The sequence below is a fragment of the Gorilla gorilla genome, chromosome 11 (assembly GCF_029281585.2).
Source record: "Gorilla gorilla gorilla isolate KB3781 chromosome 11, NHGRI_mGorGor1-v2.1_pri, whole genome shotgun sequence".
In the NCBI taxonomy this organism is placed as follows: Eukaryota; Metazoa; Chordata; class Mammalia; order Primates; family Hominidae; genus Gorilla; species Gorilla gorilla.
The window spans coordinates 72,173,215-72,189,394 of NC_073235.2; the positions used below are offsets into that span (position 1 = coordinate 72,173,215).

At 38.9% G+C, this 16,180-nt stretch overlaps 1 protein-coding gene across 6 annotated transcripts in view; it reads right to left on the reverse strand.

Moving 5' to 3' along the window:
* CFAP210 (cilia and flagella associated protein 210) overlaps positions 1-16,180 on the reverse strand; it is a 52,926-nt gene that overhangs the window by 36,258 nt on the left and 488 nt on the right. Inside the window, exons 1-3 of one of the 6 annotated variants that reach the window (XM_063694976.1) lie at positions 3,214-3,341; positions 1,932-2,020; positions 1,580-1,712 (exon numbers count right to left, since the gene is read on the reverse strand). Coding sequence is in view for 1 of the 6 variants with exons in the window: in XM_004032754.4 (XP_004032802.3) it covers positions 3,214-3,440 (227 nt within the window). In the remaining 5 variants the exon portion in view is untranslated. Of the gene's footprint in view, positions 1-1,579; positions 1,713-1,931; positions 2,021-2,654; positions 2,838-3,213; positions 3,441-16,180 lie in introns of those variants that run through there. The other 5 variants (XM_063694973.1, XM_063694974.1, XM_004032754.4 and 2 more) reach the window with 5 other exon arrangements.

The window sequence follows — 16,180 nt, forward strand, 5'->3', positions numbered from 1 at the left end:
GATTGTCTATGTAGGAAATCTGATGGAATCTTTCAAGAAGGGACTAGAACTAATAAGTGAGATTAGCCATGTTGCAGGATACCAGATCAATACAGGAAAAATTTACTGTATTTCTAAAGCTAACAATAGCAGATTGAAACTTTTAAAAATACCATTTACCATAATATTAAAAATATGAAATATTTAGGGATAAATCCAACGAAAGATGTATAAAACCTATATACTGAAAACTATAAAACACTGCTGACAGAAATTAAGACTTAGGCTGGGCGCGGTGGCTCATGCCTGTAATCCCAGCACTTTCGGAGGCCGAGGTGGGCGGATCGCCTGAGGTCAGGAGTTCGAGACCAGCCTGACCAACATAAAGAAACCCAGTCTCTACTAAAAATACAAAATCAGCCAGGCATGGTGGCGCATGCCTGTAATCTCAGCTACTCCAGGAGACTGGGGCAGGAGAATTGCTTGAACCCGGGAGGCGGAGGTTGCAGTGAGCCGAGACCTTGCCATTACACTCCAGCCTGGGCAACAAGAGCAAAACTCCGTCGCAAAAAAAAAAAAAGAAAAAAAAGAAAGAAAGAAAGAAATTAAGCCTTAAACAAATAGAATATGTTCATGGTTCAGAAGATTCAATATTGTCAAAATGTAACTATCTCCAAATTGATCTAGAGATTCAACACAATCCCAGTAAAAATTCCAGCTGGCTTTTTTGCATGAATTGACAAGCAGATTCTAAATTTCATAACGGCCAGGTACAGTGTCTCACGCCTGTAATCCTGGCACTTTGGGAGGCCAAGGCTGGCAGATCACTTGAAGTCAGGAGTTCGAGACCAGCCTGGCCAACATGATGAAACCCAGTCTCTACTAAAAATACAAAAATTAGCCGGGCATGATGGTGCGGGCCTGTATTCCCAGCTACTCAGGAGGCTGAGGCAGGAGAATTGCTTGAACCCAGGAGGTGGAGGTTGCAGTGAGCCGAGATCAAACCACTGCACTCCAGACTAGGCGACAGAGTGAGACTCCGTTTCAAAAAAAAATTAAAAAAAAATAAAAAATTAAAATTAAAAGAATCATAAGGATGTGCAAAGGACCTAGAATAGTGAAAACAACTTTGAAAAAGAACTGATTTCAAGACCTATTATTAAATCTACAGTCATCAAGACAGTGTATTATTGGAGTAAAGACAGATAAATAGAGCAATAAAACAGAATAGATAGTGCAGAAATGTTGCCTGAATATATATACGCAAGTGGATTTTCAAGAAAAGTTCAAAGGCAATGAGGTGGATAAAGAATGGTATTTTCAATAAATTATGCAAGAACAATTGATCTTCATACACAAAAACAAAAAAAATCAATACCTCACTGCATATAAGCATATATTTAAAATGGTTCATAGACCTATACAGGAAACCAAAAAATATGTATTTCTTTCCAACTTTTATTTTAGGTTCAAAGGTTACATGTGCAGGTTTGTTACACAGGTAAATTGCAAGTCACAAGGATTTGGTGTGCAGATAATTTTGTCACCCACGTAATCAGCATAATATCCAGTTGTCATCTTCCTCCCACCCTCCTCCAACCTTAAGCAGGTGCCAGTGTCGGCTGGGCGCAGTGGCTCAGGCCTGTAATCCCAGCACTTTGGGAAGCCGAGGCAGGTGGATCACGAGGTCAGGATATCAAGACCATCCTGGCTAACATGGTGAAAACCCGTCTCTACAAAATAAAATACAAAAAATTAGCCAGGCATGGTTGCGGATGCCTGTAGTCCCAGCTGCTCAGGAGGCTGAGGCAGGAGAATGGCGTGAACCCTGGAGGTGGAGCTTGCAATCAGCCGAGACTGCCCCACTGCACTCTAGCCTGGGGGACAGAGCGAGACTCCCATCTCAAAAAAAAAAAAAAAAAAAAAAAAAAAGTGCCAGTGTCTACTGTTACCTTCTTTGTGTCCATGTGTACTCAGCATTTACCTCCCACTTATAAGTGAGAACATGCAGTATTTGGTGAAATCTAAAAGTTTAAAACTCCTAAAAGAAAACATAGGAGAAAATCTTTGTGACATGAGATTAGGTAAAGATTTCTTGGATAAGCCACTAAAAGAATGATATATACAAGAAAAATTGATAAACCATAATTCACTAAAAGTAAAAACTTTTGCTTTTCAAAAGACACAGTAAGGAAATGAAAAGTCAAGATATAGAGTGGGAGAAAATATTTTCAAGTCAAATACCTAATAATGAATTTGTATTTGGAATATAGTTTAAAAATTATCTAAGCTCAATGACAAAACTAATTTTAAAATGGGAAAAATATTTGAATGGATACATCAACAAAGAAGATATACTGGTAGAAAATAAGTTCAGGAAGAGATATTCAACATCATTTTTACTTAGAGAAATTCAAATTAAAACTATAATGAGATATTGCACACCTATTAGAATGTTTATAATTAAAAAGACCAACTATACCAAGTGTTGTTGAGGATGGAGAGGAAATAGAACTCTCAAAGATTACTATTGGGAATGCAAAATTACAACTACTTTGGATAACAGTTTGAAAGTTTCTTACAAAGTTAAATATACACCTATCATAAAAGACAGCTATTCTACACGAAGATATTTACTAAGAGAAATGGAAGCATATGTCCATACATAGACTTACATGTGAATGTTCATAGCAGCTTTGTTTGTAATAGCCAAAAAGAGAAACAGCTCAAATGTCAACGTTTCATTGATGTCAACCATCAAAAAGTGACCAAATAAACAAACTGTGGTATATCCATACAACGGAATACGATTCAGCAATAAAAATTAACAATTGATACCCACAACATGAATGAATCTCAAAGTAATTGTGTTGAATGAAATCTGTAATAGGAAGCAGATCGGTGGTTACCTAAGGATCCGGAAGAGGAGCAGGGAGGAATAAGAGGGAATAAAACAGGTCATGAGGAAATTTTGGGGTGAAGAACATGTTCATTATCCTAATAGTAATGATGGTTTTGGGGTTTATACATATGTCAAAATTATAGGATTGTACATTTCAAATATGTCCAATTCATTGTATATCACTTATACCTAAATAACACTGTTGAAAATATGTTTCAATGCATTTTTATGAAATTTTACATGTAAAAAAATTTATAAAAAGAAGCATAAGAGTACTAAGAAACAAGAGTAAGTCTTCAGTGCATGTGTACTCCTGGATGGTTAATACTTACTGCATATGTATTAGTCCAATGTTTTACCACTTCTTGAGATCGCAAATGCATTTCTTTCTTTGCCTTTCTTTCTGCACGGAGGCATGCTGCTTCTCTTGTCAACCTGTCAAGGCTATCTTGAATCCTTTTCCACTCATTGTGTGGAATTATGGTGACCTGCTGGAGATCTACTTTGCTAGGTAGAAGAGGCAGATAGAGAACTTGATCTTCTTCAGAGTTTCTTATTTCTAATAAATTGTAAAAAATGATTATTAAAGACTTACAGGAACAGTTTAAGTGATATTCATCTGAGAAGTTCTGATATTGGCATGATAACTGGAAATTATTTCAAATACTTAATTTACTCTTGTTATCCTAAGAACAGCTATGATTAAGTGAAAAAAAAATACAAAGCCTTGAAATCAGAAGGCATATATTTGAGTCCTTGCTTAATCACTTCCTTACTGTGTAAACTTGGGCAAGTCATTTAACTTTTTGGAATCTCAGTATCCTCATCTTTAAAATAGAGATCTCCTAGTAATACCTATCCCAACAGCTTGTTATAAAAGTATTTTTCAAAGTTAACAAAGTGGCACTTTATAAATGGATAACTTTGTGGGTGTTCATCTTTTGGGGCTGTAGGCACTATGACTGACTCTATTCAACCTCTTCCCACTGAGCAGCAGCAACATAATTTGGAGAACTCACTATAGTCCCAGGGTGGGCCTAATTGGTTTAAGAACACTTGTATCTCCATTGTCAATCATTATTTCTTTAAAAAGCAAAGAAACAGGACAAAAGGTTTACTTGCAACTTTTAGAAAAGTTCTTCCTTGTTCTTCTGGGAGAGACATCCAAAAGACTCTCAAGCTAAGTACGAACAAGGAAGAAAGACAGATAAACAGCTACGACCACAAGAGAAACCAGCCTTGAATGAAGCTATTACTGCAAAGAAGCTGTTACTGCAAAGAAGAAACAATGGGAGAATCTGAGGCAATGATGATCTCTTTATTCTGCTAATCAACTCAACCTGAAGCCTGGAGTGCCTGTTATAAAGTTAAAAAATGTCCTTATTTTTGAAGATGATTGAGTTGGGTGTTCCGTTATATGAATTTAAAGCATCCTAAATGACACAGTGGAACTGATAACAGATCTCCTTGGAAAAACGGTCCTATACCCTTTTAATCGATCCAGGTTCTTAATTACTAACAGCCAAACTTACTCTAACTAGTTTAGGCAGAAAAGGAATTAATTAAGGGGCATTAAGTAATGGACTCAATCTCCTAGAGAGCCATAGTCATCCTTATAAGCTATATATGCAAGACATCATACAAACCACATCATGAGGTTCCAGTGAGGGCCCATGGCAACCGGCTTTGTGTAGGCATCTCAACTTGCCCCATTTACAACTTGCCCCACTGGATACCATATACTTGAATACTTGAATCTTCACCACTGTTGCCTCTGAAATTGGTACTCTGTTGTTGCCATTTTCTATACACACACACACACACACACACACACACACACACAAACTGATTCAACATGCTGTTTGTTTCCTTATATTGCTCTCTTCAGAATATAAATCTGGCATATGTAAAATTGATTGGCTGAGTCTTTGTCCCATGCTTGCACTCTAACTGTAAGGGCGGCTGAAAAAGTGAATTCTGCCTTCTATCTTAAGGAGGTAAGACATCAAAGGAAGGAAATTCACCAAAATAGGAAAGGCATTTGAACAACGATGGGTGGCCACAGGCATAACAAAGGTAGGACAGCAGAGTGGGTAAGAGTGTGGATTCTGGAGTCAGACTACCTGAACTTTTTCTGAACATACAATATATTAACTATATGAATCTAGATAAAATTATTTTACCCTTCTGAATCTGTTTCCTTAATTGCAAAATGGGGTCATTAACAGTATCTACTGTAAGTAAAGAATTTAAGACTAGCGCCTGGTACATAATATGTTCTCAACAAATATTAGCTATTATTATTTTTACTATTAGTATCAGGAGAAGAACGAAACAAGTAGAGGGAAAGGCAGAAGCAAGAAAATCACATGGTTCCAGAAAGAGAAAGATAATGAAAGAAAAGCCTTTAGGACCAAATAAAGTCTTCTTGGGGTTTAAATTAAGGCAGGTAGAGGTGAGAACTTGGTGACTAAACTAAAGTGTGAGTTTACAACCACAGGCACTATCTTGCCTACCACATACCAAACCTCTGCACGCAGAATAAAGCCAAACAAAGCTGACTTTATCATGAATCTTTAGTTGCAAAGAGTATCATCATGACTCTTTAGTTGCAAATGACTAATCTAACTCACAGCAGTTACAATAAAAAGGAGAATACTGTGTCTCCCGTATCTAGGGATTGCGGTGTAACTTGATTCAGAACACTGTTCTACTTAAGAGTCATGACCAATACATCCTTACAGCCTTGTAACAAAATTCCTTTATTTTGCCTAAACCAGCTCAACTTGGCTTGTGTTACCTGCAATCAGAAGCTAACCAAACAACGGTCTCTAAGTTAAACCATCTGCCTTTTGATTAACAAATTGCTAGGCATGTTAATATCTTTGTCTGACCCAAGAGTCATTCTAAACTTAATTCGCTAAAATTCTAAAGAGGGTCAGTATAGCACATGGCCTATTCTGGCAGGAGCTGCTCTCCACAAAGTATACAGTGGTAAGTGGGCCTTGGCAGCGGTGGCAGGAGAGCAGGATGTTAGAAAGCTATGTAGTGCAAAGTGTGATCCCTCCTCTTTGATATCTCAAATCTTTAGTAGAGTTAACTGTTCACAGGATGTTTTATTCAAGTAGATCTTTTCATGGACTCTGATACAGGAACAAACAAAGAGAACAACCACAAATGTGGGAATAGAGTTGGGTAACCACAAAGAAAAAAAAAGCCCACAGAAAGCTTGGGAAAGGCTTTTTACTATCTCGGGCCACTGAAGTTGGGGCAAGTTCCCCATATCTTTGAAGATCAGGAGAGCCCTGGTTGAGATCAGAGCTATAGATGATTTCATATATCCCCACTTTAATCCACTGGTTGATGTAAAATTTAGCTCTTAGAGGGCAATCTTACTTCCAAGATTCCTACCCCACAGTAGCTCTCATACAATGTCAGTAGAGGCTGTTAGAGAAGTTGAAGAAGGGCAGGCCACAGTTGAACGAAGGGACATGAAAGACAGAGACAGATGGACAGAGAGAGAATATAAATAGGCAGACTCGCAAGCAGGAGAGAGGGGACAAAAGCAGTGGCAAGTTACCTAAAAGTGTCTAAAATCAGTCCATGTGCCTGCCATATTGACACATTTTCCATGGATTAGATCATCTTTTTGTTGAGTTATAATACACATAAAAATCCGCCACTGTAAACAGTAGCATTCAATGGTTTTTACTCTATTGTCAAAGCTGGGCAACTATCACTACTATCTAATTCAGAACACTTTCATCACTCCAGAAGGAAACTCTGTATGCATTAGCAGTCCTCTCCTCCTCATAGCTCCTGGCAACCACTAATCTACTTTCTGGCTCTACGGATTTGCCCATTCAAGACATTTCATGTGCATGGAATCATACAATATGTGGCATTTTATATCTGGCTTTTCACTCAAATAATGTTTTCAAGGTTCATTCACATTGTAGAATGTATCAATACTTGATTCCTTTTTGTTGTTGTTGTTGTTGCTGTTGTTGTTGTTGTTGTTGTTGAGATGAGTCTGTCTCCATTGCCCAGGCTGGAAAGCGGTGGCACAATCTCGGCTCACTGCAACCTCCATCTCCCGGGCTCAAGCAATTCTCCTGCCTAGCCTCCCAAGTAGCTGGGACTACAGTCGTGCACCACCACGCCCAGGTAATTTTTTTTGTATTTTTAGTAGACATGGGGTTTCACTGTGTTGGCCAGGCTGGTCTCAAACTCCTGGCCTCAAGTGATCCACCTGCCTTGGCCTCCCAAAGTGCTGAGATTACAGGTGTGAGCAACCAGAGCTGGCCCTAATTCCTTTTTATGGCTGAGTAATATTCCATTCTATAGATGTAGCACATTTTGTTTATCCATTCATCAGTTGATGGACATTAGGGGTGTTTCCACCTTTTGACTACTATGAATAATTCTGTTATGAACATTCACAGGTTTTTGTGTGGACATACGTTTTTCATTATCTTTGGTATATGCTTAGGAACAGAATTATAACTCCATAGTTAACATTTTGAGAAAGTAGCAAATTGTTTTTCAAAGTAGCTGTACTATTTTACATTTCCACTAACAACATATGAAGGTTTCAATTTCTCCACATCTTTCCCAACAGTTATTACTGTCCCTTTATTTTTTCACTCATCCTAGTGGGTGGGAAGTAGTATCTCACTGTAGTGTTGATTTGTATTTCTATAATAGCTAATGAAGTTGAGCATCATTTCATGTGCTTATTGGCTATTTATACATCTTGTTTGGAGAAATATCAGTTCAAATCATTTGTCCCTTTTTAAAAATGGGCTGTCTTTTTATTGTTGAGTTGTAAGAATTCTTTATAATCTGGATTATAGATCCTTAGCATATATATAATTTACAAATATCTTCTCCCATTCGGTGGATGTATTTGCACTTTTTGATAGTATTCTTTGATGTATTAATACTAAAGTTTTTAATTTTGAGGAAGGCCAAATCTATTTTTCTTGGGTTGATTGTGCTTTTGGTGTCATATCTAAGAAATTGTTGCCTAATCCAAGATAATAAAGATGTATGTATAAGTTTTCTTCTAATAGTTTTATAGTTCTAGCTTTTATATTTAGTTATATGATTCATTTCAAACTAATATTTGTATGTGGTGTGAGGTGTCTATAAATTTGGGAGTCAATATTCATTATTTTGCATATGGATATCCACTTATCCCAGCACCATTTGTTAAAAATTCTACTCTTTTCCCATTGCATTAACATTCTTGTCAAAACCCACTTAGTATAGATGTATGGGTTTATTTCATTATTTCTATTACACTCATCTATATGTCTTTCCTTAAGCCAACACCACAATCTCTTGGTGACTGTAGTTTTTTTTATTGTTTTTAGAAACAGGGTCTCTCTATGTACCCTGGCTGGAGTGCAGTGGCTATTCATAAGCACAACCATTGTGCACTACACCCTCGAACTCCCAGTCTCAAGTGATCCTTCTGGCCACAACCACCTGAGTAGCTGGGACTATAGGTGCACATTCCCATGTCCAGCCAATGAGTGTAGCTTTGTAGTAAGTCTTAATATCATGAAGCGTGAGTCCTCCTACTTATTAATATTTCTTCTGATTCAAAATTGTTTTAGCTATTCTATTGTCCTTTTCATTTCCATATGAATTCTAAGATCAGCTTGTCAATATCAACAAAAAAGCCAAGTAGAATTTTGATAGGAATTGTGTTGAATGTGTAGATCAATTTGGGAAGTATTGCCATCTGTCTTAGTCCATTTTCTGTTGCTATAACAGAATATCTGAAACTAGATAATTTATAAAGAAAAGGATTTTATTTCTTAGAATTATAGAGGCTCAGAAGTGCAAGGTTGAGGGGCTGCATTTGGTGAGGGCTTTCTTGCTGGTAAGGTCTCTCTGCAGAGTTTGGAAGTAATGCAGGGCATCATATGGCAAGGCGGCTGAGGATGCTAGCTCAGATCTCTCTTCCTCTTCTTATGAAGCCAACAGTCCCACTTCCAGCATAAGCCATTAATCCATTCACAGCAAGACCCCATTTCTAATCCATTCATGAAAGCAGATCCCTCATGACCCAATCACTTCTTAAAGGCCCCACCTTTCAATACTGTCATTTTGGGAATTAATTTTCAACATGAGTTTTGAAGGGGACAAATATTCAAACCATCTTAACAATACTAAATCTCCCAGCCCATTAACATGAAATGTGTATTAGTATATTTTCATGCTGCTGATAAAGACGTACCCGAGACTGGAGAGAAAAAAAGGTTTAGTTGGACTTACAGTTCCACATGGCTGGGGAGGCCTCAGAATCATGGTGAGAGGCGAAAGGCACTTCTTACATGGTGGCGGCAAGAGAAAACGAGGAAGAAGCAAAAGCGGAAGGCCCTGATAATCCCATCAGATCTCATGAGACGTATTCACTATTATAAGAATGGCATGGTAAAGACCAGCCCCCATGATTCAATTACCTCTCCCTGGGTCCCTCCCACAACGTGTAGGAATTGTGGGAGATACAATTCAAGTTGAGATTTGGGTGGGGACACAGCCAAACCATATCATTCTGCCCCTGGCCCCCTCTAAATCTCATGTCCTCACATTTCAAAACCAATCATGCCTTCACAACAGTCCCCCAAAGTCTTAACTCATTTCAGCATTAACCCAAAAGTCCATAGTCCAAAGTCTCATTTGAGACAAGGCAAGTCCCTTCTGCCTATGAGCCTGTAAAATCAAAAGCAAGCTAGTTACTTCCTAGATATGATAGGGGTACAGGTATCGGGTAAATACAGCCATTCCAAATGGGAGACATTGGGCAAAACAAAGGGGCTACAGGACCCATGCAAGTCCAAAATCCAGGAGGACAATCAAATTTTAAAGCTCCAAAATGATCTCCTTTGACTCTAGGTCTCACATTCATGTCATGCTAATGCAAAAGGTGGGTACCCATGGTCTTTGGCAGTTCTGCCCCTGTGGCCTTGCAGGGTACAGCCTCCCTCCTGGCTGCTTTCATGGACTGGCATTGAGTGTCTGCGGCTTTTCCAGGCGCATGGTGCAAGCTGTCAGTGGATCTACCATGCTGGGGTCTGAAGGATGGTGGCCCTCTTCTCACAGCTCCACTAGATAATGCCCCATTAGGGACTCTACGTGGGAGCTCCAGCCCCACAATTCCCTTCTGCATTGCCCTAGCAGAGGTTCTCCATGAGGGCCCTGCCTCTGCAGCAAACTTTTGCCTGGGTATCCAGGCATTTCCATACATTTTCTGAAATCTAGGTGGAGGTTCCCAAACCTCAATTCTTGACTTCTGTGCACCTACAGGCTCAACACCATGTGGAAGCTGCCAAGGCTTGGGGCTTCCACCCTCTGAAGCCACAGCATGAGCTCTACATTGGCCCCTTTCAGCCATGGCTGGAGCAGCTGGGACACAGGGCACCAAGTCTATAGGCTGCACACAGCACAGGGACCCTGGGCCTGGCCCATAAAACCATTTTTTCCTCCTGGATCTCTGGGCCTGTGACAGGAGGGGCTGCTGTGAAGGTCTCTGACATGGCCTGGAGACATTTTCCCCATGGTCCTGGGGATTAACGTTAGGCTCCTTGATGCTTATGCAGATTTCTGCAGCTGGCTTGAATTTCTCCCCAGAAAACTGGTTTTTCTTTTCTATTGCATAGTCAGGCTACAAATTTTCTGAATTTTTATGCTCTGTTTCCCTTTTGAAACTGAATGCCCTTAACAGTACCCAACTCACCTCTTGAATGCTTTGCTGCTTAGAAATTTCTTCTGCCAGATCAGGCTACAAATTTTCTGAATTTTTATGCTCTGTTTCCTTTTTAAAACTGAATACCCTTAACAGTATCCAACTTACCTGTTGAATGCTTTGCTGCTTAGAAATTTCTTCTGCCAGGTACCCTAAATCATCTTTCTCAAAGTTCCACAAATCTCTAGGGCAGAGGTAAAATGACGCTAGTCTTTTTGCTAAAACATAGCAAGAATCACTTTTACTCCAGTTTCCAAAAAGTTCCTCATCTCCATCTGAGACCATCTCAGCCTGGATTTTATTGTCCATGTCGCTACCAGCATTTTGGTCAAAGGCATTCAACAAGTCTCTAGGAAGTTCCAAACTTTCCCACATTTTCCTGTCTTCTTCTGAGCTCTTCAAACTGTTCCAATCTCTGCCTGTTGCCCAGTGCCAAAGTCGCTTCCACATTTTCAGTTATCTTTTCAGCAATGCCCCACTCTGCTGGTACCAATTTACTGTATTAGTCCGTTTTCACACTGCTGATAAAGACATACCCAAGACTGGGAAAAAGAGGTTTAGTTAGACCTACAGTTCCACATGGCTGGGGAGGCCTCAGAATCATGGCAGGAGTTGAAAGACACTTCTTACATGGTGGTGGCAAGAGAAAATGAGGAAGAAGCAAAAGTGGAAATCCCTGATAAACCCATTGATCTCATAAGACTTAATTACTATCACAAGAATAGCACGGGAAAGACTGGCCCCCATGATTCAATTATCTCCCCCTGGGTCCCTCCCACAACTCATGGGAATTTTGGGAGATAGAATTCAAGTTTAGATTTGGGTCAGGACACATCCAAACTATATCAAGATGTCTTTCCATTTATTTATATCTTTAATTTTTTCAATAATGTTTTGTAGTTTTTTAAAGGGTAAATTTTTGCTTATTCCTAAGTATTTTTCTTTAGAAATAAAAACTTTTCCTAAGTATTTTGGTGCTATTGTAAATGCAATTGGTTTCTTAAGTTCATCATCAGATTCTTCATTGCAAGTGTACAGAAATACAATTTTGTAAACTGATCATCTTTCAATGCCACTAAACTTTATTAGATCTTATAAATGTTTAGTACATTCTTTAGGATTTTTAATATAGAATATCATGTCATCTGTGAATATAGAAAGTTTTATTTCTTCCTTTCCAATCTGGATGGCCTTTTGTTTTGCTTGCCTAAATGCCATGACTAGAATTTCCAGTATGATGTTAAACAGAAGTGATGAAAGCAGGCATACTTGTCTTTTCCTGATCAGGGTTTCAGTCTATCACCATTAACTATGATGTTAGCTATCGGCTTTTCATAGGTCCCCTTCATCAGGTTAAGAAAATTCCCTTCTATTCCTAGTTTGTTGTTTTTATCATAAATGGATGTTAGATTTGTCAAATGTTTTTTCTATTAGGATAATCATGTAGTTTTGTTCTTTATTCTATTTATACAGTGTACTACATTAATTGTTTTTAAACCAACCTTGCATTCTTGGGATAAATACCACTTGGTCATGGTATATAATAATTTTTTATATGTTGTTGGATTTGGTTTGCTAGTATTTTATTTAATTAATTAACTTATTTTTTGAGATGGGGTCTTGCTATGTTGCCCAGGCTGGAGCACAGTGGCTACTTACAAGTGTGACCATAGCACATTACAGCCTCAAATTCCTGGCCTCAAGTGATCCTCCCACTTCAGCCTCCCAAGTAGCTGGGAGGTGTGTGCCACATCTAGCTGATGTGCTAAAACTATGTTGAAGATTTTTGCGTCTCTATTCATAAAGGATAATGATCTATAGTTTTCTTGTGATATCTTTGTCTGATGTTGGTATCAGGGTAATACTGCCCTTACAGAATGAGTTGGAAAGTGCTCCTTCCTCTTATTTTTTAAAAAGTTTTTGAAGGATTTATGTTAATATTTCATTAAATATTTAGTAGAATTAGCCAATGAAGCCATCTGGTACCCAGTTTTTCTTTGTGAGAATTTTTTCAATTAATAATTGAAGGTGGGATCACCTGAGGTCAGGAGTTTGAGACACGCCTGGCCAACATGGCGAAACCCCATCTCTACTAAAAGTACAAAAATTAACCAGGTGTGGTGGCGGGTGCCTGTAATCCCAGCTACTCAGGAGGCTGAGGCAGGAGAATCACTTGAACCTGGGAGGCAGAGGTTGCAGTGAGCTGAGATCATGCCACTGCACTCCAGCCTGGGTGACAAGAGCAAGACTCTGTCTCAAAAAAAAAAAAAAAAAGAATTCTTGAAGACTTTTTCTTTCAGTACTTTGAATATATCAGCCTGCTGCCCCTGGACTCCACAATTTCTTATAAGAAATTTGTTGTTAATCTTATTGAGGATTACTTTTATGTAATGTCATTTCTCTTTTGTGCTTTCAATATTTTCTCTGTCTTTAGCTTTCAACAGTTTGATCATGATGTGTACAGCTGTTGATCTCTTTGAGTTGAGTTTACCATACTTAGAGGATCACTGAGCCTTTTGATTGTGTAATGTTTTTCATCAAATTTGGAAAGCTTTTGGCCATTAATTCTTCAAAATTTTCTACCCCTTTCTCTGCTCTTTTTCTTCCGGAACTCGAGTTACATTTATGTTGGCATATTTGCTGGTGCCCTACATTTCTCTGAAGATCTGCTCATTTTTCTTCATTCTTTTATCTTTTTTTCTTTCTCATTATTCTGAGACTGAATAATCTCAATTGACTTATCTTCAAGTTCACTGATTATTTCTTCTGCAAGTTCAAATCTGCTATTGATCCCTCTAGGGAATTTTTTAATTCAGTTATTGTGCTTTTCAACTCCAACATTTCTGTTCAGTTCCTTTTTATAATTTTTTTAAATATTCATTGATATCCTCTATTTGGTAAGACAACATTTTTAATACTTTCCTATAGTTCTTTAGACTTTTGTTTTAGTTCTTTAAATATATTTACAATAGCTATAAATTTACAGAAGTTTGTATCTAGTAAATCCAACATCTGGGCTTACAACAACTGCAACTGCACAGTTTTAGGTCAGTTGGGGGGCAGTCTCTGATTTCCTATCTTTTCTCCACCCCTACTTCTGTAGACATCCTCCCCGCCACTTCCACTCCCCCTTTCCCTCTTCCACCCATTCAACTGAGCACAAAATGGCCAGACTTCCACAGAGCCAAAAGATGATTATTGAGGATGCTTTCAACTTGGTGGAGTCCATTTCAAAGACATTTTCTGTTGAAACCTTTTTCTTGTGTTTGGGTCATACTTTATTTCTTTTCATCTTTCATAATTTTTATTAAAAACTGTACATATATGTGTCAACTCTGGGAATCAGATTTCCACATACACCCAAAGTTTCTCATTCCTGCTGTTGTTGTTTGTTTCAGGACTTCTCTGAACCAATTCTGTAGTCTGTATTCTTTGTCACATGTGGCCACTGGAGTCACTGCAGTCTCTGGTTTGCTTAGTGGTCAGCTAATAACTAGACAGACATATCTTTGGATGACTGGAACTAACAAGTCTCCCAGTCTTTGCCAAAGGACTGTCTATGAGTATTAAGGCATGCCTTCAATGCTCGGGCAGGCAATTTACAACTCCATCTTAGCCTCTACTTCTTTCTTAAACAGAGTCTCAAGGTAAGTCATAGGTGAGAGGCATTTGCAGGTCTTTCCTGGGCATGTACGTAGCTCTATGCATGCACTTGGCCTTCTAGATTCCCAGGAATATGTCAGGAGCTTTCCAAAGCCCCCTATGGACATATCACTTCCCAACTGATCCTTTTAAGATTTTCGGTCAGCTTGTTGTTTGCCTCCCAACTGTATCACTGCCTGCCTGTTTCATGCTGTTATAACAGAATACCTGAGACTGGGTAGTTCATAAGGAATAGAAATTTATTGGCTCACGGTTCTGGAGGCTGAGAAAGCCAGTATCAAGGTGCCAGCATCTGGCAGGGGCCTTCTTGCCGCATCATAACATGATGGAAGGCATTACATGGCAAAAGGGCAAAGAGAGGGCAACAGGCACACACACACACACACACACACACACACACACACACACACACACACACACACCACAGAGACAGAGAGAGAGAGAGAGAGAGAGAGAGTGAGAGAAGAGGGCCAACTTTCCCACTTTTATAATGAACCCATTCCCCAGATAATGGCATTAATCCCTTTACTCTGCCCTCATGGCCTATCACCTCTCATTAGTCCCTACCTTCCAACATTTTTACATTGGGGATTAAGTTCCCACACATGCCTCTGATAGCTGTGATATTTAAAATTGCCACTGAACATTTGACAAACATACTTGGTGAGTCTGAAGTCAGACTAAATAACAATAAGCCTCATGAGTGAGATTTTCCAAGGAACTATCAGACGTGTCAAATAATAACGGTTGTCTGGCTTTGGAGTGGGTCAAATTCTGTTTTGTCCCCTCTACAAGTTGCTAAGTCACTATTTTTCACTGTGATTACTGTGGTTATCTAGGCTGCCATGGGGCTGGGAGGAAAGTACACGACTATGGCAAGTTAAAATGCCAAAAACCTTGCTGTTGTTACAAAAATCCAGCTGTTTTTCTTTAGTAAACACTCTACAAATTGTTGCAAGCCTTTGGTTAATTTCCAGAGTTCTGAAAAAGTCGATATTGATGATTTTTGCCACTGTTCTTGTTGATTTTATGGAGAAGAGGATTTCAGGCATAGATCCTATTTCACCATTCTGGCTGATGTCACCCCACTAAATCTTTATAAATTATTTATTTTACAAATAGCTGCACACATCTCTGAACCTCTCTCCAACTTAGCCTTCCCCTAAAAATGGAGATTAAAATTTAGCAGTGAGGCTCAGATGGAAGCTTTTGAGCTAGTTGCCGCAAAACATTATTTAACAACTATTAGGTAAATCTAAACCAGGTAGTGCAGAAATGCATATGCAGGAAAGTGAATGTGTGGGACTAATTGTGCTTTTCCAAAACTGGCCATGTTGGTACTGTTTCTTTCCTTTTACATGGCAAAAGTCCGCTGCTAACCTCATAAAACCTCCACTGCATAAATATCCACTAGTGAAGAATGACTGGCTGTCACTCTGCATCTGGTGCAGGGGGCACTATTGCTACAGAAGCTCGGGCAATGACATGAAGATACTTCAAATTGCCAAAGTTCTAGTTGTCACCATGACAACATTAATTGATAATTTACAGACGTAAGAAACTGTCGTAGCTAGAATTGATAGCTAGAATTGATAACAGGTCACCTGAATTACAGTACTTTATGTCGCACGATTTTTTTTAACTCTCTAAAAGCATTTGACTTAGAGAGAGACCTTATATTTACTTTAGAGAGGAGGAAATGGAGATATTTCCTTCAGAGACTTTTAGTAAAGACCAATCAGCAGGTTTGCAGAAGAGCCAAGCCTCTAAAGAGGTGACTTATATTTCCAAGAGATATTCCAATTCAATCAGTGAATAACAAACTTTAAGCGTGCGGGAAATTTAACAAAACCCAGACTCTCAGAGCTGCAACTGCG